Here is a 19956-nt window from a genome sequence, read left to right on the forward strand (position 1 = left end):
GGCAGAGGCAGGTGGATTTCTGAGTTTGAGGCCAGCCTGGTCTACAGAGTGAGTTCCAGGATAGTCAGGGCTACACAGAGAAACCCTGTCTCGAAAAAAAAAAACAAAAAAAACAAAAAAACACATAGAAAGAAAGAAAGAAAGAAAGAAAGAAAGAAAGAAAGAAAGAGAGAAATAAATCCTCCGTGTTTGACCAGTCTACAGATTCATGGTCCTTTCGAGACCCACATTTCTAGATGGACACAGACATCTCTGAGTCTTCCATCACTTTTAAGATTCCCAGTCCCATTCCAAAAGACCCTCCCCCAGGGAAAGCACACCTTGTGTCTGCTAAAAGTTAAGGAAGGAGTAATGCAGAAAATTCTGCTTTAATCCTGAAGTATTTTATATTTAAATTGATTTCAAATACAGAAAAATATTATCAATGGAAAAAAGAAAATCTGCCTCTGTCTTCAATATTCAGTCAGGAAACTAGAATCAACTCTAGGTCTGTCAGATAGAATTGGCCTCTGCCAATTCTCCACCCTCCGTTCTGGTCACTTCCCTGTCCTTTCTTTTACTTTACCCATGGTGCTCTGTTTCCTGGAACCAGCTCTGGGTATGCCAAATTTTAAATGTGAAACCAATTATAAATATTTTTATATGTCTTAAGGGCTAAATGGGGCAACTTGACAATACACTGCACTTTATTATTCTCAGCTACACACCCTGTCCCTAGCACAGTCTCTGGCAGGGCAATGGTTCGGCAAATATGCACCGGATCTACAATTACACCCATGGTGAGATTTTGACCATTAGTCTAAGGACTTTATTATTGGAAAGCATGACACTCATGTGACTGATAAGTTGGTGGATGGGCAGGTGCCATTTGGCCTTTGATAAGAAATACATTTGAAGTTTTCCGTTTAGCACCTGTCATGAGGAGGATCACTCAGTCAGCCAAGTGTGAGGACCAAATCCCTAGAACCCATGTCAAAAGCCAGCCATGGTGGCCCATGCTTGTCACTCCAGTGCTAGGGAGGCAGACTCTTAGGGCTGTCCAGCATCACCTCCATGGGGAGTTGCAGGCTAATGATAAACCCTGCTTCCAAAGACAAGGAGAGGGTTCCTAGTGAATGATACCCAGAGCGAACCTCTGGCCTTCTGGCCCCAAGATGCACACCTACACCTGTGTGCAAGTTTGGACACACACAGAGTGTTAGTGGATAATATTTACTGAACATCCGCTGGGCTGCAAGTACTATTTTTAATACTTCTCAAGCACTTCGCTTCATAATAACGTCAAGGTCAGCTTCTGACAATGGGTCCCCTGTTTTCTGTCTTATAGATGAAATAGGACTGAGGCAGAGTGCCGTTGTGTCTAAGATCATGCAAGAAGGGAAGCAACGCCTCACTTTCGCCCACACAGTCTGGCATCAGGACCTAGCTGGCTCTTGCTCTCTCTAACGCTTCTCTCCATTGATGAGAAAACAGCTTGCCTGTTTTCCATTCTCTCCACTGTGCTCGGGGACAGGCATTAGCTAGCAGTTTCCCCAGCCTCCTGTTTCTTTCTGGACCCACACAAAACTATATTTTCCAGGCTGAATAGGGGGTTCAGGATCAGGTGTGGGGAACAACAGGAGAGATGGCTAGATGATCATGAAAATGAATGGAAATCTGCAGCTGATGGGGGTGAGGGGGTGGCATCTCCAGGATGAGACAGAGACCTGGAATAAGGGAGGCATCCAAGAATCAATGGGGGTGACCTTAGCTGTGATTCACTACACTGGGGATATGGAACCTGAAGAGGCTGCCTTCTATAGCCAGGCACAAACCTTAGTGGAGCGATAAAGATAATAACCCACCCACATAATGTTCAACCCCAAATTTATCCTGTCTACAAGAAATGCAGGCACTGGGGAGTGAGCAGAGACTGAGGGAACGGCCAACCAATGACTGGCCCAACTTGAGACCCATCCCATGGACAAGCACCAATCCCTGACACTACTAATGATACTCTGTTATGCTTGCAGACAGGAGCAAGTTGTCCTCTGAGAGGCTCCGCCCAGCAGCTGACTCAGACAGATGCAGAGATATACAGGCAAACAGTGAATGGAACTTGGAGACTCTTAAGGAAGAATAAGAGGAAGGATTGCAGGCCCCAAAGGGGATAGCAACTCCATAGGAAGACCCACAGAGTCAACTAACCTGGACCCTTGGGGCTCTCAGAGTCTGAACCACCAACCAAGGAACATGCACAGGCTGGACCTAAGCCCCCCTGCTCATATGTAGCAGATGTGCAGATGGTCTTCATGTGGGTCCCAAACAACTGGAGCAGAGGCTATCCCCAAAACAGTTGCCTGTATGTGGGGTATGTTTGTCTAGCTGGGTTGCCTTGTCTGGCCTCACGGGGAGAGGAAGTACCTAGCCTCTAAGAGACTTGATGTGCCAGGGCCCGGGGAATACCAAGGGGGAGGGTCTCCACCCGCTCAGAGGGAAATGGGGGTCTTGGGGGGAAGGATTGTGGGAGAGTGACTGGGAAGGGGCAGTGAGTGGGATGTAAAGTGAATAAGTAAAAAAAAAATTAAATTAAAAAATTTATAGGGTGAATGTTAGCCAGAGGAGTGTGCCCAGAAGATTGCATCCCTTTCAGGCATGGCCCAACATACCTTTCACACATGTCGCCCTATGTCTTTCCCCCTGAGGAAGGTGAGCACACAGACCTGCGATGTGTGTGCTGACGAGTTGGAACAATAAAATAAAAGACGGATCTTTGATGCTGCTTGGAGAGAGAGCTGCAGACAAAGGAAGGCCCGTGTTAGCCTGAGAGACCAAAAGGCAGGCTTCAGCCAGCTCGTGCTGCCACACAGGGTGACTCACTTGTCATTGTCACAGCCACTAGACCTACCTCAGTGACTCTGAGGCGGTTTACCTACTGTCCCCTCGACTGTGTCTCTAGCACCTTGCACACTCTTTCCTTAGACTCCTCCTTCCCTCTTTCAGAAACTCACATCCTAAGAGATTATTCAAGGTCTAAGCCAAGTTCACCTGCCTTGAAGCAGCTCTCTTCCTCTCCTGCCAGCCACAGTGATCGCTCTTTCCTTCGATATCTACACTGCTTTATCACAGACCCTTCTGGTGTGCTTAGCGTGCACAGCTCGAGCTCCGCATGTCTTGGATAGTTTTTTTTTTTTTTTCTGGTGAGATTTGAGCACTTCAAGGTCAAAGATCGTCTTATGCTATTCGCATTGCTCTGAAGCATGTGCTGTTGTGTGCCTGGAGAGTTTCTGATAAATATGCATGAGGAAAATGAACTTACATGTGTTAGCTTCAACAAAGTCCCTTTCCCCAAGAACAGCCTTTCACTACTGAAGCACAAAGGCACGCAAACTATAATTTACTGGATTTGGGTGTTTTTCTTACTGTCTTGAGCAGTAGACATATTCTAATGTTTCCTGACAACTGCTTAGAGCGGACAGAAGGCAAGCGCTTATCAAATTTCAGGTGGCAGAGACTAGAAGTAATAAATAATGCACGAGATGACAGAATCAAACTTAGACATGTCGGAATGAAGCAGATGACATTAAATAAGGATAAACGACAAAATTAGGTTTGCAGGAAAACAGGCTCTGTGATTCCAGTTTGGAAAACACGGACAACATCTATTTATGGGGAGACTTACCAGCTCTGATCATACACTAGGCTGACACAAGCCATGAGTGACACACAAGGCCCTGACCACAGTTTGGCTGATGGCATTGGGTGACAGAGAAATGCTGGGGCTCCAGAGAGGCACAGACATGAGTAGTGTCTATGTGATGTCCCGTTGAAGATAAAGCACAATCTTCGTGTAGAATGAGGTTCATAGAAGCAAAGGACCAAAGAGAAACAAATCCTCCCATTTTAACCTGAGTTAGTTAGACACATGGATGAACTTTTACCTTTGGAACACTGGTGGGACTCTGCCATCTAAAAACTACTGTGTGGGTTTTGATATTAATCTGGTGCTAGTAGGGCAGGCTTACCTTTGGAGTGTTCTGATTTAGAAGAAGAACCTAGATGGTCTTAGAGGCCTTGCTTCTAATGATTAATCAGAGTTGTCCTTCAATGAAGTCCTCATTTTAGAATCTGGAAGATGCTATATCAACTGTAAACTCAAGTCATCTGTCTTAGTTAGGGTTTGACTGCTGTGAACAGACACCATGACCAAGGCAACGCTTATAAGAACAACATTTAATTGGGGATGGCTTACAGGTTCGAGGTTCAGTCCATTATCATCAAGGTGGAAGCATGGCAGCGTCCAGATAGGCATGGTGCAGGAGGAGCTGAGAGTTCTACATCTTCATCTGAAGGCTGCCAGAAGACTAGCTTCCAGGCAGCTAGGAATCTTAAAGCCCACACCCACAGTGACACTCCAACAAGGCCACACCCCCAAATAGTACCACTCCCTGGGCCAAGCATATTCAAACTACCATATCATCTTTGGGGTAAGGGAGAAAAGGAACCCCCCATCCACTGTGGGCTCTGCTGGGACAACCACCATAGGATGGCACAGATGAACTTATTCCTGGAAATTCAGACTTTCTAAAAGCTAGAATCAGAGCTCTAGTAAGACAGCTGGAGCATGGGCTTGGCACCAGAGCACTGGGGAAATGAATGCAGGTTTGACAGAGCCCAGCACTCATCACAGGTGCTAGTGCTTGGATTGCAGGTGCAAGCCACCACACCTGGTTCAAATATATTATCCAATGATCAAAATGATCTTTAAATTAGTCATACGTTACAGAACATCGGGGAGAAGGCTATCATCTTACATTATTTCAGAGGTGTGGTCTGAGAAGAGCATACCCCCTCTGGATTAAACTGCCATCATGTCTGTCAGTTAGACATAGAAACAATCATCTCTTGTCTGGGTACCTTAGAAGGGAAATGGCCAAGTCGGTTTTCATCAAAAGGAAGAACATGAGAATGTTAAAAAAAAAAAGGACTGTGAAACCAAATCAGAAGCCGCTTTCTGCTGGGTCAGGCTTCAAGAGTGCCTGGGTCAGGACGGACTGCAGAGATAACAGAACTGCCTTCAAATATGTGAATGCCAGCTTGTGAAAGAATGCTGGCCTTTTCATCAGGAGGCAGAACTGAAACCAAGGGGATTGAAGTTCAAACTGAAGAACTTCTTAAGCCCAGTAGATCCTCAAACATGAAATATACCTGGTCTTGTTAAACAGGGCTTAAAATATACAAGCAAAAGGTCCATACGTATACTGGATGCCACAGCTGGGTTTCAAAACATTATAGATTTAAAAAAATCAAATGAGAGGGTTTCTAAGGTTACATTCAAATCATGTGTCTGTATAGATACATAGGCATGCTTATGTACATGTATACATGTGTTTCCACAGAAATATATGTATCTACCCAAGACAAGAGGTTCTTATGTATCCACTACTGGCCTAGAACTTGTCTAGACCAGGCTACCCTCAAGCCTTCCTCTACCTCAATAGTACTTGGGTTGCACGTGCAAGCCACCACATCTCGTTCAACTATAATACTTGATTATTGAAATGATTTTTAAGTTAGTAGTGTGCTACAACCCAGGGGGAGAAGGGTACCACCTTAGATTATTTCAGAGCTGTGGTCTGGATTTTGGAGATGGTCCCCTTGAGAAGAGCACACCCCCTGGATTATTTAAACTTTGATATGTGAGAGAAGAAAAACTGCAGGCTTTGTATCACTATCAAACAAAGGACAGAGTCTTGGGAGGTAAAGAAAAGGGAAGGTCAAGAAGTAACAGGAATTCCGCATTCCGCGTGGTGTGTTTCCACAGGAAGGGTGAGGCTGGAAGGAAGCTGGAATCTCCTTCCCAAGGTCAAGGAACTGAATTGTCATTGTGTGCACAGTTCTAGTGTAGGGACAAAATGCTAGCTCCTTGTTTCTAGCAGACTCTGGAAAGAAACATTGGAATCACATTTTCTTCAGAACTGATTGCACTGGAAAAAGTATTCTAGGGTCAATCTTTATGTTACCTGGGCTTTAGGGAAAAAGCTCTGGGAGTCCCCGTGGGCTAAGCTCTGACACTAGTCCTCAAAAGAGGAGAGTTGGTGAACAGCAGAGAAAGATTTAATCAAAGTGGCTTCATAAAGGTGTTCAGAGACTCCCAAGTCCATCTTTGGGTCCTGACAAGAATGTTAGCTAGAGGAAGTGTTGGGGGAGGGGCGAGGGGTTTGTCCAATTTGGCTGTTCTGGGTTGTTGTTCTTGCAGTCTTCTTTGTTTTAAGGTAGTTGTGGGGACTGGGTAAGGTAGTTGATCTTTTTCAACGGGGTGCTGTAAGCTCATCAGGGTGAAATGTCGCCCAAGCTCTGCTGAGACCGGGGTTATTATAACAGTGACTTTGAAGTGCATCTTGGGAAGTCTGGAATAGGACATTGTTAAAGCTCACAATAATATCCCCTCTTCAGCTTATCTCTGTGCCTTCAGCCTTGAATGGGGATGAGATAGATTAGGTAAATTGGCACGCAGGTTTCTAGATAGACACTCCTTTATTGAGTGACTAAGCCTAGGGCAGTTAAACAAAACATACGAGAAAAACAAGAAGGGAGAGGTTTTCTTCCCACTTGAAATTGCCTTGTGGGCTTGCAGTATCACTGTTTTTTTAGGGAAAGGGAGTTTCTAGGTACTTATTGTATCTGTGTGTCCGTCTCTTGGGTTATTCTTTCCCATGGGTGGGAAGAAATGCACTCTTTGTACAATACAGAGTTTCACGTGGGGCAGTAGGTCAATTTGGAGAAAGTCGAGGCAATATGGGTGAAGACAGGCTGCCATGCTGGGAACCGAGGTTCCACGTGCTGGGTGATGAGGGGAGGAGAGAGGGGGAAAGTTTATCCATAAACAATCGCCCTTCACCTGGTCCCCTGACCATGAAAGTCCTCCCCAACAGGTCCAGTACAGCACTGCCCGGTTTCCATATTCTCATGGGGGGGCCATGTGAGGTGTGCACCGGCGATGGGATACACACACCACGGAGGGAGTCATTCCTGACAAGTCCCTGGCCTCCGCATCCCGGCTGACCCAGGCCGGCCAGCCGCAGATGCGGGGAGCGCGGGAGTAGGCGCGCGGGCGCTGGGCCGGCGCCTGGAGCTCTGGGCATGCTCAGTGGCGCGGGCAGGGCTCCGGGCGCGAGCCGGGCTCCCGCAGCAGCACATTCATCGGCTGCCAAGAGGAGCCGCCGGGCGCTCGCAGGCTCGCAGGCTCGCAGGCTGGGCGCGCGCTGCCCTCGGGAGGACCCGACCGCCGAGCCAGACCCCGCCGCCGCTTCTCCGCGCGAGCCATGGCCGGCCTCGGCCACCCCTCCGCCTTCGGCCGGGCCACCCACGCGGTGGTGCGGGCTCCGCCCGAGTCCCTGTGTCGCCACGCGCTGAGACGCTCCCAGGGCGAGGAGGTGGATTTCGCTCGCGCCGAGCGCCAGCACCAGCTCTACGTGGGCGTGCTGGGCAGCAAGCTGGGGCTGCAGGTGGTGCAGCTGCCGGCCGACGAGAGCCTGCCCGACTGCGTGTTCGTGGAGGACGTGGCCGTGGTGTGCGAGGAGACCGCCCTCATCACCCGCCCCGGGGCGCCCAGCCGCAGGAAGGAGGTAACGGGCCAGCCCCGGAGCAGGCGACATGAGGGGCGCGGCCGGGGGGGGGGGGACACTCGTGGACCCGACCCCACGGGTTCAGTTTCTAACTTCCCACTGCGGGACTTGGGGCGGCGTGGCTGGGGGTGGGAGATCCGAGCCAGAGAAACTTCATTGTTCACACCTCCTGACTGTCGGGGAGCCTTCGAGTGGATGTGGGTTGGAGTGTGCTGACGCGGACTCGGGCAGGTGGCTGGGCTGGGGACCCATAGAGCCAGCTTGCAAATTACAGAGCGCTGAGGACAATGCTACTCTGTTTCCTTGCCAATGAGGACCGAGAAGGGTCCTCCAGGAGGGCAGGTGGAGGCGTGTGTGTGTGTGTGTGTGTGTGTGTGTGTGTGTGTGTCCCAAGTCCCTCAGGGGATTCCTTTGGGGACATTCCTGGCAGAGCAGGTCAGGTGACATCACGCAGAGTCTGTGCCCAAGGACCTGAGGAGTCCAAGTTACTTTTCAGTGGTGGCGAGTGAGTCTTGGAGAACGCGCCTGGCAAGCGAATGTGTTCAGCGTTTTGTTATTAAGTGTGTGTGTGTGTGTGTGTGTGTGTGTGTGTGTGTGTGTGTGTGTGTGTGTGTATGGGCCGGGTTTGAAAAGCTGTGTTTGCTACTGGGTGTTGGTGTGTGTTTCATTAGCAGTGGGAGTTGTTGTTGTTGTTTACAAGTTCTGTAATTTTAATTTCTCTCTTTCTGTCTGCAATTAAAGACTGCTTTTTGTTTTCTTCAAGGGGCAAGAGAGAGTGCCTATACACTATGTTTATCTTGTAGAAATGGCTTTAACTGCTTTAAAAATAATGTAGGTTAGTGGGAGAGAGACACAGACACACGAGATTAGATTTTAAAATGCCATCTGGCCTGGGATTTTCCTCAGTGCCAGGGAAGAGCCCAGGCTCAAGATTCTCCCTCACTCTTGGCATCCAGCAGTGTGACAAGATGCAGGTGGTTTCTTTCCTATCTGGAGGGATTTTTTTTCTCTCTTTTAAGTCATATTGGAAGTAGTTGATTGGGCTTATGATTTAAATATGTTTATTCTACACTTGCTCTACTTGCCTGGTGAAACCCTAGAGTCTGAGTATAATCAAAGTCGGCCTATTTGTTACTACAAAAGTAACAGGCATCATTCTCTTAACCTGTTCATTTTCTCTTTGTCACCTTCTCAGATTGGCCTGAACAAATGGCTCCCACTCTGCTTTAACCTAATATGAATGCAATCATGGTGGATAGCTTCTGATGTATTCTCAGCATATGGTACTGCAATACTTAAAAGGGTAAAATTGACATCAAAACTCTCAAAATGACACTCAACTGACAAGACTCTCCCTTCCTTCTCTTGACCCTCACCACCCTTATTCAGTCCATCTTACTTCAGGAAGGTTCATCTCTATGGAACACAAATAATATATTATGTGTGTACTTAACTTTCCAAGTTTGGATTTTCCAATATAAGAGCTAGCCATGGTCTTTCTCCTGGTGAGATTTTGATATTTTAAATGTCAGAATTTGACTCCATTGCAGTCAGCTCAGTGGCCAGTACTTGCCAAAGATCACATAGAACTCCTGTTGTGTTTTCCTTCTCTGTGTAGGTCATTGAACTCAGGACCTTGCCCACAGTAGGTAAGCATTCTACTATTAAGCTATAGCTTGTTTCCAAGGTAAAGGCAAGCCACCCCGATGCTTTAGGCTTCATCTTAATCTATTCTGTGGTACTGCCATGACCTCTACAAAGCACCTTTTCTCCTGTATGGTCTGGGTCGCTAGGGTAAGGCACCTCCTAGCAGGAGAGGAGATGGCAGTTGTGGTGGGGTAGGGCTGTGTTCACTGATACCTCTCACGGAGCAGTTTGCCACCTTCACAGGGGTTGATGTCTGATGAGTGGATACATGGATGGATGAGATGAAAAAAAATATTGAACTTTAAGTGTTGATACTTACTGAATGAATGAAATACTGAACAGACAAGCTGATAGTAATTTCAGTTAGTTATTGGTGCTCATTGGATGGATGGATGGATGGATGGATGGATGGATGGATGGATGGACAGATGGACAAGTGAAGAACTGATGAGCTTCAGGTATAGATGCTTATTGAACGGATGAGTGAATTCATCAGTAAGTCAATGAAGTGGTAAACAGACAAGTGAATAGCGACTCCAGGGTTCTTTTTGGACCAAGATGCAGTGTGTGTGTGTGTGTGTGTGTGTGTGTGTGTGTGTGTGTGTAAGCCTACAGCAGTTGTTTTTAAAATCTCATCATTGATATTCCTGTCCCTACTTCTTTTACTCTCCTACATTTCCACACTAAGGCCAAGGTCAACTCAAATTTGATTCTCCCCTGAACAAAGGTCCTAGAGGGCCACTGCTGAGCTGGGCTCCGCTTGCCTTTCCAGCCTTAGCTTCACCTCTGCATCTCTTCCTCAAGGCTCCCCACTCCACCCCCTTCCCCCACAACACTTGGCTCAGATTCTGTTCTTTATTCACAGAGCCTCCTTTCTGGATACACAGTTTTCATTTATCAGGAACAACTCCTATTTTTCCTCCTCCTGCCCCTCTCCTATGTCTCCCTTCCTCCTCCCCTTCCCCCCTCTCCAGTCCTCCTCTTTTTCCCTCTGCCTAGCTGCCCTTGGCCTGCTGTCACCATTAATACCATTTTAGTTAACATTTATTGGATGCTTGCCACTTGGCCACAAACCGCCAGGTCTGTGTCGTGCATTTCATCAGTGTTCATTCAACAGTATCGTTATTGATGAAACCGAGTCAGAGAGAGTGGATAGATTGCCCAGGGTTACAGGGTGGCTCCAGTGAAACCAGGGTCAGAAATCAGATGTGCAGGATTCCAAAGCTCTGGTCCCATTGTGACATCAGACGTCACCTTTCCCAGCCTGAATTGTTTTTCCTTATGAGTGCCCTCCACTCCTCTCCCTAGATCCATCCCACTCTACCCTGGCCCTTCTGATGTTTCTTTATCATACCCTCCCTTCTACTGTCTTAGGAGCAGGAATCTTGTCTACACTGTTTCACATTTTGTTTTCAAAGCCTAATATGTGATAGACACACAGAAAATATTTTGTAGGACAGATGTTGCCATGATTTAGCCAACCTTTTATCTCTTACCTTATGAAGGATTTGGATTTTGTTTTGAGATATGGTCTCAGGCTATAGCCCCAGGTGGCCTGCAGTTCAATTTGTAGCTCAGGCTATATCCACTTGTGGCAGACCTCCTATCTCAGCTTCTGGAATGCTGGGATTCCAGGCATAATCTATTGCACCTAGTTCTAATGATAGAGCTGGTATTTTGCAAGCATTCCACGTTGGTGGAGTTGCAAACATTTCACTGTGAACATGGGTAATTTACAACATTAGCTCTCTCTTCTTCTCTGAATCTTCTTGTCATTTATTATTGCTTTGTTTTTAATAAAAAGCCTTGAGAGAGTATTTCTTAATCAAAGCATTGTGCTGTATTTAATGATTTTTTTTCTTCCTTAGAAGAAAGAACTAAGACCCAAATTAAGATAGCATTTCTGAGAAAACAAAGTGTTTTCCTCAGTTGGGTTTCCAACGATTCCTGGAACTTAGAAGCTGTGTGCGGGAAGCTACAGATTTAGTGAAGACAACTGTATATACGGAAAGTCAGCAGACCACATTCACTGACAACTCTGTGTCTTCCCAAGTTGGGATATTTTTAATAGGTTTAATATTTAGGAAACAAATCAACTTGGAGAAGCAGACCATGTTTCACATGGATCCAGTGTACTTTTAAAGGGAAAAGTCAACTCTTGAATGTCAAAGTCCTATAAACAAAGTATCTAAAAGCCAAAGGACTGGAGACAGTGTAAGGCTTGAGGGACGATTTAATGATTAAATTTTTGTGTGGATAATGATTGCACAAGTTCAGGGTGTACCAGAGGGGGTGTATCATGGCCTCTTCCTCCCTCTCACACAACTGCTAAACCGTTTTCTTCGATTTCTTCTCAGAAGACTCTTAGCACCTAAATAATGATTAACTGACAAAGCTTGTTTAAACTAAGTTGTGAAATGTATCCTCTGGCCTTTCTGCCCAAAGTGAGCTTATGCTTTCCCAGGCCAGTGGGATAATTCTGTCTAGGAGAAAGCCACCCCAATCTCTTCCTGCAGACGGATAATGGCTTTAATTATTATCTCCTCCATCATTTTCAGTTTTATGGACCTCTTTAAGAAGAAGACAGAGGCTTAGCTTAAGGTAATAAACCCCAGAAGAGGAGCAATGAAATAAATGAGAGGAGGGAACAGTCCAGAACACCTCCTCACCAAGGTTTAGGGACATCATGGAAGAGGGGCAGAAAGACATAGGAGCCAGAGGCTAGGAAGAGCCAGAACAAAGCAGTGTTTCCCTAACATGAAAGAACCATCGCATGTGTAAACTTAGCAGCTGTGACTGCCTGGACAGGACCAAGATGGTCAACATCTGGGAAGTGTTTTCTACCCCTGACTGACAGCTACTTACTAATTGTTGTTGCTTCAAAGTGGTGAGGGGTGGGGGTGGGGAGGCTAGAGAGAGGCAGTCTCCTTTAAGGAAACTCCTTAGAGGAGCTCCTGGTAGGTTGCTCACAATCCAGAGGATGGCCCACACCTAGGAGTGGACGACACATACTGGAGTTGATGAGTTACTGAATCACAGATGGAAGAGACATGAAGCCAGGGGGTTAGGGAGCTGGTGATGGATCTAGGAGAAGATACGCAGAAGAACTGGAGGCACATATAAAAGTGTGTTGAATGAAATTGTCAAGGAATTAGTAGAACATTTTACAAGAGTGTGTGTTTAGGTTGACAGGCCCTTATATAAGGACATATAGGCATCTCGACCTGCACAGTTTTGCCCTGAGTTTCTCATGTTGCCTCCAGAAGCAGTGTGAACTCCAAGCTTGTGCTGAATAATTACAGGTAACCAAAGCCAAACACTCAAGTGTATGGACCCTGAAAGATGGCACTGTTGCCACTTACCTCAAGGAAATCTAGACCCAGCAACCAGGTTAAGTAATGTGACCATAGTCACAGACAACTTATAAGTTCCAGAAATGGAGTTTCTTGAAAGTACAAGGGTTGTTGCTTGCTTCAAGTGGTTGTGGCTGGTGGCTGACCCCCACAGAGCATTCCACAGACACAGACTGACTACTTGGGTTCCACTTTACTCGTTAGTAGTATGTAGGACCTTAACTAGGTGATTCATTTTCTTCCTATCTCTCATAAAGGAGAGCAGTTTGTTTTCATTTTAGTTTAAAAGTAATAATGTCCAGTGTTGTAACCTGATCTTGCGCTGGCTCCGGCACTGCAGAGATAGCTCAGCAATTAAGAGCACCTGTTGCTCTTGCAGAGGAGTTAGGTTCAGTTCCCAGCACCCACGTGATGGCTCACTGCTGGGATCAGACACCATCTTCTGACCTCTAGCAGCAGGCATGTGCTTGGTGCTCTAGTTACATGCAGGTAAAACATGCACTGATGCACATAAAAATGACTGTGAAATAACGACTGCCATTTGCACAAACCTCCTAAGCTGCCTGTTCACAACTGTTGTAGATGTTTGCTTCTTGAACACACATGTCCTCAAACTTCCATGTGACTCCAGGTGAGGATGCCACCCCTGACCATACTTAGGAACCCCACTGGCTGTCACTGATGGGAAGGGGACACACTGGAGGGCTGCTCTAACCAGCACCCTAGCTGGTTAGAACAACTGCTTCTTTTCAGGTTTCCTTGTCAACCTTTCTACATGGGCTAGGCAGGAACATTAGAAAATTGATGTGTATCAAGGACAGAGGTGTGTCCAGTAATGTAACCTGTTCCTGTGCAGTCAGCCTCAAAGGCTTTGGAAATAAGAACAAACCAAGAGCCGGCCTGACTTTCATTAGAGACCATTAGCTGAAAACAAGCTTCCTGCCACGATTCTGACCCTTTAGAGGAGAAGGCAGGGACGGATCCCTGGTAGCTCACACGTGCTGGGCCGTTACTTTTGCATGTATTTGAATTCTTATTAGGCTCAAATTTATTTCCCATTAGTTTTATTATAGTCACGGTAGGAATCTCTCTGTTATTATGTTAGCCATGACTACAGAAAAATCTAACAAAGATTTGGGGAGGAAACGTTTGTCTCCAACTACCTGCTGCCATAATCTGCTGTAAGTTGGAGATATATTTGGGTTTTATTTTTCCAGTTGTTCGTGAGTGTGTGCACATGTGCATGCGTGTGAGGGAGCGAGTGAGAAGGAAGAGAATACTTGTTTGCAGGTGTGTGGACACACTGTGTGAGGTGCAACTGCGTGTGTGACCCAAGCCCACAGAGGCTCAAGGTTTTTATTCAGAATCATCTTCATTCTTCCGTTGTTCATTGGGGTGGGGTCTCAGTCTGACCCAGAGCTCACATATGGCTCACCTCTCTTGTCAGCTTGCTCAGGGGATCCTTCGTCTCTGTTCTCTGAGGCTGCTATTTACAGATGAGCTGCCACACCCACCCAATATTTGTGTGAGTTCTGGGGATCCAAACTCAGGTCCTCGAATTGTCTGGGCAAGCACGTTAGCCACAGAGCCATCTCCCTGACCCTCACAGAGGCTTCTTTAAAATGTGTACTGGTTGGCCTTCATTTCTGTGGGCCAATGAAAAAAATCTGTAATCCTACAGAAGGTTTTCTGAATTTTCTGAATGGAGATCTACGTATTCAGTAAGCATTCATTCTTCCTTACCGAGAAGGAATCACAAAGATAAAATAGCTAAAGATGTACTGAGAGAGATCATTGTATTAATATCTTACATATCCCAGTGCGTTGTTCACCCCAGGTTGTCTTTAAATATGGATTTACCGGGGCTGAATCCCTAGTGTTCCGTAAAGATAGATGCTCAGTTGACCTTTGACATTAGCTCCCGTTGCATTCTTCAAACGTGATGTGAGGTATTAAATCAGTCCTAGGGCTTATTTCACAAGTGTGCCCTTTCTAACCAAATAGATGAGAGGAATCTTCAGCAAAAAATCCTAATGCTTTCCTCGTTTACTTTGTCATTGTCAAATAATTTAATAATGTCCACTGTCTTCCTGGAGCCAAGTGCTGAAGGAGCAGTAATGCCCTACAGAAAGACATAAATCACCAGGCTTTAGACTCCTGTCTATCCAGATCACCCAAGCAAGAACAGCCCAGGAACCCCCACAGCAGAGTATAAGACTGAGGAACAAAGAGTGCAGGTTTAATTTGCCCACAAATCCTTGAGGTGGGCCCTTTACACCAAAAGTCAGATGGGGTTCTTCTGCTGCTTTTAGCCCAGTGGGCTCCTGAGGGAGAGTTGTTACATCAGTGAAGAAGTGCCCTGCTTATGCTGAATCTATGCAAATATGTAACCTTTGCCCTCATTAAAATCCTTTTGCTTTGTTTTTTTTTTTTTCTTCTTGTACTGCTTACTAAATAGAATCTTTTTTAAAGAATGGATTGTAGCCATTGTGAGTGTGATCACGGTGTTAAAGCATGTTTGCTCCTGAAAGGGGCGGGGTCATTGTCTCAGGCATGTTTGTGTATTCAGGAAGCACTTGCATGTGCCAGAGCCAATGTTTGATGTTGGAGAGATGCATTAGACAACGTCACTGCCCTTAGTCCAGCTAGGGAACTGAACCACTGACAGGGCACGGAAGGGACTGTGATAGAAATGGTAGGTGCTAGGATGTGTCCAGAGTGAGCCCATCCCAGGGCTCTCAGAAGAGCATTGTCACGTAAGAACTAACCAGGGAAGGCAGAAAAGCCTTTTGACACGTATGAAGCACAGAGAGACAGGAGGGATAGGCCAACAAAAAAGAATTTTGTTTGTGCTGAGAAAGATGCAGGATGGAGAACAACTGCCTTGCCAGGAGCTCTGTGCTCTTGGGGTTTCAGGTGCTGGGTTTGAAGCTCACTCACTACCACATCTGTAGCTGTGTTTCTTAGTCTGGTGTTGGATGGCTCTGGCTGTCTAGCACACAGACCTGTTTCTAAGTATACTCCCCTCTTCTCTTCTCCAAATGCTCTGTAATGGTCTGACCCTCCTAAGATTCTTTTGTAGCACACCTCAGGAAGTCTGAAACACACCCTGCAATGGACACAAGCCCACCTCAGGCCTGCGTTTCATTTCTTCAGTTGCTAAACTCGAGAACTGTGTTCTGGTGTGGGGCCTATAAGTTATCAGTGTATTTGTTGCTGTTCAGTCATTTCCCTCTTCGGCCGTAACTATCTATCCTAGTGTGAATCAGCAAACCTGATCCCTGTACTGTATACAATATTACTCATGCCCTGCTGTATGCAACATTACCCATGCCAATGACAGGTAAGAAAAATATTCATTTCTGTTTGGTATTAAACTGCATTTTTATTTGCAAATCTCATCTTCGCAGTATTCAGCATCAAACCTCATACTAAGATAACATAGCCCACACTGAATATGCATCTGCAATCATGCACTGGGATTTATATGCACTACAGCAAGCAGCGTGATGGAGAGAGCACTACTGCCCAGAAGGATGCTGGCTTTAATTTCTGAAATGATTTCTTTTAGCTGGAAGATGCTGTCTTTTCCTTTTGAAACTCAGGTTGCATTGGGGTGGGAAGTACAAATAAAACAGGATAAAGAGATTGGGAAAACAGATGTGGAAGTGATGATGGCTTATATCCGTAAGGGGATAAGATTGGATGAATAAATAAAAGGCCCATTCAGCCCAAGACATTATGATTGTTTCAGTCAATTAACCTAGAGTTTAAACTCGTGCCTTGCTAATGATAATCCATTATGAGATAAAGCTGAATCTGCTAAGTCTGTTTCAAAGGCTCAATTTACTCAGCGTATCTGATAGGTAGCTTCCCCCACGCCCCAAGAGGTTGAGTATCAACTTAGTGAACTAGCCTGAGTCCCTAGTGCCCATGATTGGCTCCCATCATCCTCTTCACACAAGTTTGCCAGTTGTGCTCTGTGGTAACCGTGAAATCAATGGCCAGGAGTGGGAGAGCATACAGAGAGGAGGGAGCTTCTGGGTGCTTGTAATGTGGCAGGCCTCTTGATTTGCCCAGGTAATTGTAAACCCTCTGGACATTTCATTCTTGCTTCTAGACTTCTGGTAAAGTCTCCAAAATCTTGACTTTTGTCTTCCAAAACTGTATGATGAAGGTGTCTTTCTAAGCAGTGACATAAAGTAGGAAAGTATCTGTTTGAATGTTCCCTTCCTGTAGTTAGCTGTGCACACAGATGGTTCTTAGAATAGTAACAATTACCAAAATCTCCAATTCCGCATGTATGTCAAATCATGTGCGATCTCCCTGGGTTGGGCTAACTCCCTTGGTTTCTTCGCTGTTAGAACCCACCCGTCCAGAATCTGGCTCTGATCTCTCTGACCCACAGTGGCTGCAGAGCTAGAACTAGAGAACGAGGAGGGAGGGGGAGGGGTAGATGTTGGTGCTGAACCTAGGAATCATTAACCTGAGATTATTTTTTAAAAAGCTGAAATTAGCAAATTTCATGGCACAGCTGTAAAGTAATCACAGAAGGCAAACACATCCATTTTCTCCCCCCTTAATTTTTTGATTCAGGAGAAAAAAAATATATTATGTCTTCAATTTGGCTGTGGGTTGTATTTCAGGCTATTTACATTTTTATCCCATTTTCTAGTTCGAGAGATTTCTGTGAGAAATTCCAACCTAAGACTTCTTTCTGAAGTACCCACACTGCCCTTGCTCCTTGCTCTTGATGTATCTTTTAAGACACTCAAGGTCAAGAGTTTTTTCCTTTGTGTTGTGCACATGCAGCCGGGGAGGGCAGAGGACAACTTTGGTTCTTGCTTCCTACCATGTGGATTCAGAGGACAGAATGCAGTTGTCAAGCTTGGTGGCAAACACAGTTGCCTGCTGAGCCGTCTCACCAACCCAATTTTGCATTTTTCTAATTTCCTTCATGCTGTCTGTCATTCAGAATCCTCTCTCAGAGGCCCTGGTGGGTTCCAGCTCCCTTTCTCTGAAAGTGTGATGCCGAGATAGAGTATCCTGAGTACAAGACATCACTGAGTCTTCGTATCTCTCTGGCACTCCCATGTCAAACCTCTCTACACCTTTAGGCCTCTCGGCTCCAAGTCTTTCCAATTATACAACCAGCTTAACTAGGAAGGGAACACACTTTGGAGGTTGGGCTTCCTATACTGCGAGCCTCCTTTTCTCAGACAGCTCCTCTACACTCGCTAGTAGGTCATGAGAGCAGCTTCATGGGTCTTGACTAGGTCTTCATTTTTGCAGTAATAGAATTAATTTTTTGGTATGATATATATTGGGTTTTTTTGTTCTTTAATCCTTTTAGTCTAGACTTCATCCCCACTCCCAGTCTGCCCCTCCTGACTGCTCCCCATCGCATACCTCCTCCCTTCTGTCTCCAAGAGGACATCCCCCCACCCACCAGCAACCAAGTAGGTCTCCCTACTCCCTGGGGCCTCAAGTGTCTCGAGGGTTAGGTGCATCTTCTCTCATTGAGGCCAAACCATGCAGTCCTCTGCTGTATATGTGTCGGGGCCTCATATCAGTAGAATTAGTTTTTTTTTTTAAGTCAGCACATTATTGCAATGTGGAAAAGAAGTTATTTCATGAAATTTGGCTTGTTAGTTTTGGTGTGCATACTAACTTAGTAACTGAAATCTATTTCTTACTCTGCTTCATGGTTAAAACGTAATAGGAAAATCTACTGGATCTCCTTTCTGGTAGATTGCTCCCCTCGATGTTTTGTAGAAATCACGGAGTGTCATGCCTGTGGGCCAGGCAGATTCCAGGAATTCAGTCAACATCTCAGAGGGTCCCCCATGTGTACCAGAACACGGTGGATTCCCACTCGATTGGGCTGACTCCTTATGGTTATTGTTTCCTGACTGTTTGAACCCTGTCCATCCACCAATGGTGAATCCCTCATTTCATGTTAACTTAGTAGATGCCACTGGCGAATACAAGGAAGTAGAAGGTGCTAGTCTCATCCTTAGCTAATAATGGATTCTTTATCTTCTTGGGTGACATTTAAAAACATGTAAGGGACGGTTACACTGAGCATGCTGGGTGAACGCTGACTTCCATCTGAGCTGACGTTCTTGCATATTGTTTGATAGTGGATTCAGCAGCAACAGCCCACCTTGATCCCCATGCAGACGTCACAACCACCAGGAGGCAGCCCTCCTTCCAGCACAGTCCATGTGGAGGTTGTAACCTTTCCTGACCCCAGCATGCCCCAGAATCCAGTATTATCTTAGAGCAGGGATGTGTATTTTTCCAGAGTGTATTTTTCATTTCAGAAAACTGCAGCATATGTGTCCAAACACAGAATTGCTACAGCACAGTTATAATTTTCATGTCATTCCAAGAACACTTTCCAGAGGCCTAGAGGTGACTTTGAAAAATCACTCATTTCACATTTTTTTCCTTCAGATTCGTTCAGTACTAGACAGATAGAAATCCAGCCTTTGTGTACGGATGGCCATATAAAGTTTAGGGTTCCCCCCCCCCAATGGTCAGTTTCAGCATTTGTTGATAAGCACAGGACATTGGTGCTGAAAGACAGGTTAGTTAGAGACAAGCTCCTGTTGGGGACAGGAAGCTGCGGGGCCTGGCTTCCGTTGGTAACCCATTTCCAAGAGTGTTATCCCCCAAAGAGTTTTTTTGGAGACTTTAATAAGGTTAATAATGGACCAAACTGCATGGTGACAACTGAAGACATTGTATGTCAGAAAAGGGGCTTGGAGTTGTGCAACCTGAAGCTAAAAAAAAAAAAAAAAAAAAAAAAAATATGGGCCTGTTGCTAGGTCCATGTGTGTGTTTTCCTCTGTTCACAGAGCCTTGGTTATTGGCATGAATGCTAAGTGTTGCTATTGTCTCTACTCTGGATCCCACGTAAGTTTCCCATTGAGAGAAGGGAGTAATGATTTAATCTAATTTAATTTTCTTGACTGTAAATGTGGAAAAATATACAAGATGCCAGCCATTGGCCTGATGCAGCTGAGGGCTCAATTAGAATCCAGAACACACTCTTTTCAGTCTGAGGTCAGCCTAATCACTGCAATAACACAGCTATAACAACTGCACACAGGTACACATGCACACACACGTGTGGGATCGTGAAAGCCTTATTCCCGGTTGAGCTAAGGCTCAAAACCCTGAAGACCTTGAAGGGACTGTAGGCATTCCACCTGTTCTTGGTCACCAGGCCCCTGTCACTAGCTGCAGACCGCCATAGATTTGTGGCCATCAGTCACGTAAGGGTCCCTCCACAGTAGAGGACATGAGCTGTGGTCACGTAAGCTCAAGACAGATCTCCATTT

The 19956-nt window shown here is 45.8% G+C and overlaps 1 protein-coding gene across 1 annotated transcript in view; it reads left to right on the forward strand.

Moving 5' to 3' along the window:
* Positions 1 to 7094: 7094 nt before the first annotated feature.
* The window catches only part of Ddah1 (dimethylarginine dimethylaminohydrolase 1), a 129928-nt gene continuing 117066 nt past the window's right edge, over positions 7095 to 19956 (forward strand). Inside the window, exon 1 of the mRNA XM_034499875.2 lies at positions 7095 to 7607. Coding sequence (XP_034355766.1) covers positions 7305 to 7607 — 303 coding nt within the window. The 5' untranslated portion in view covers positions 7095 to 7304. The remainder of the gene's footprint in view (positions 7608 to 19956) is intronic.

The sequence above is a fragment of the Arvicanthis niloticus genome, chromosome 4 (genome assembly GCF_011762505.2).
Source record: "Arvicanthis niloticus isolate mArvNil1 chromosome 4, mArvNil1.pat.X, whole genome shotgun sequence".
Taxonomy (NCBI): Eukaryota; Metazoa; Chordata; class Mammalia; order Rodentia; family Muridae; genus Arvicanthis; species Arvicanthis niloticus.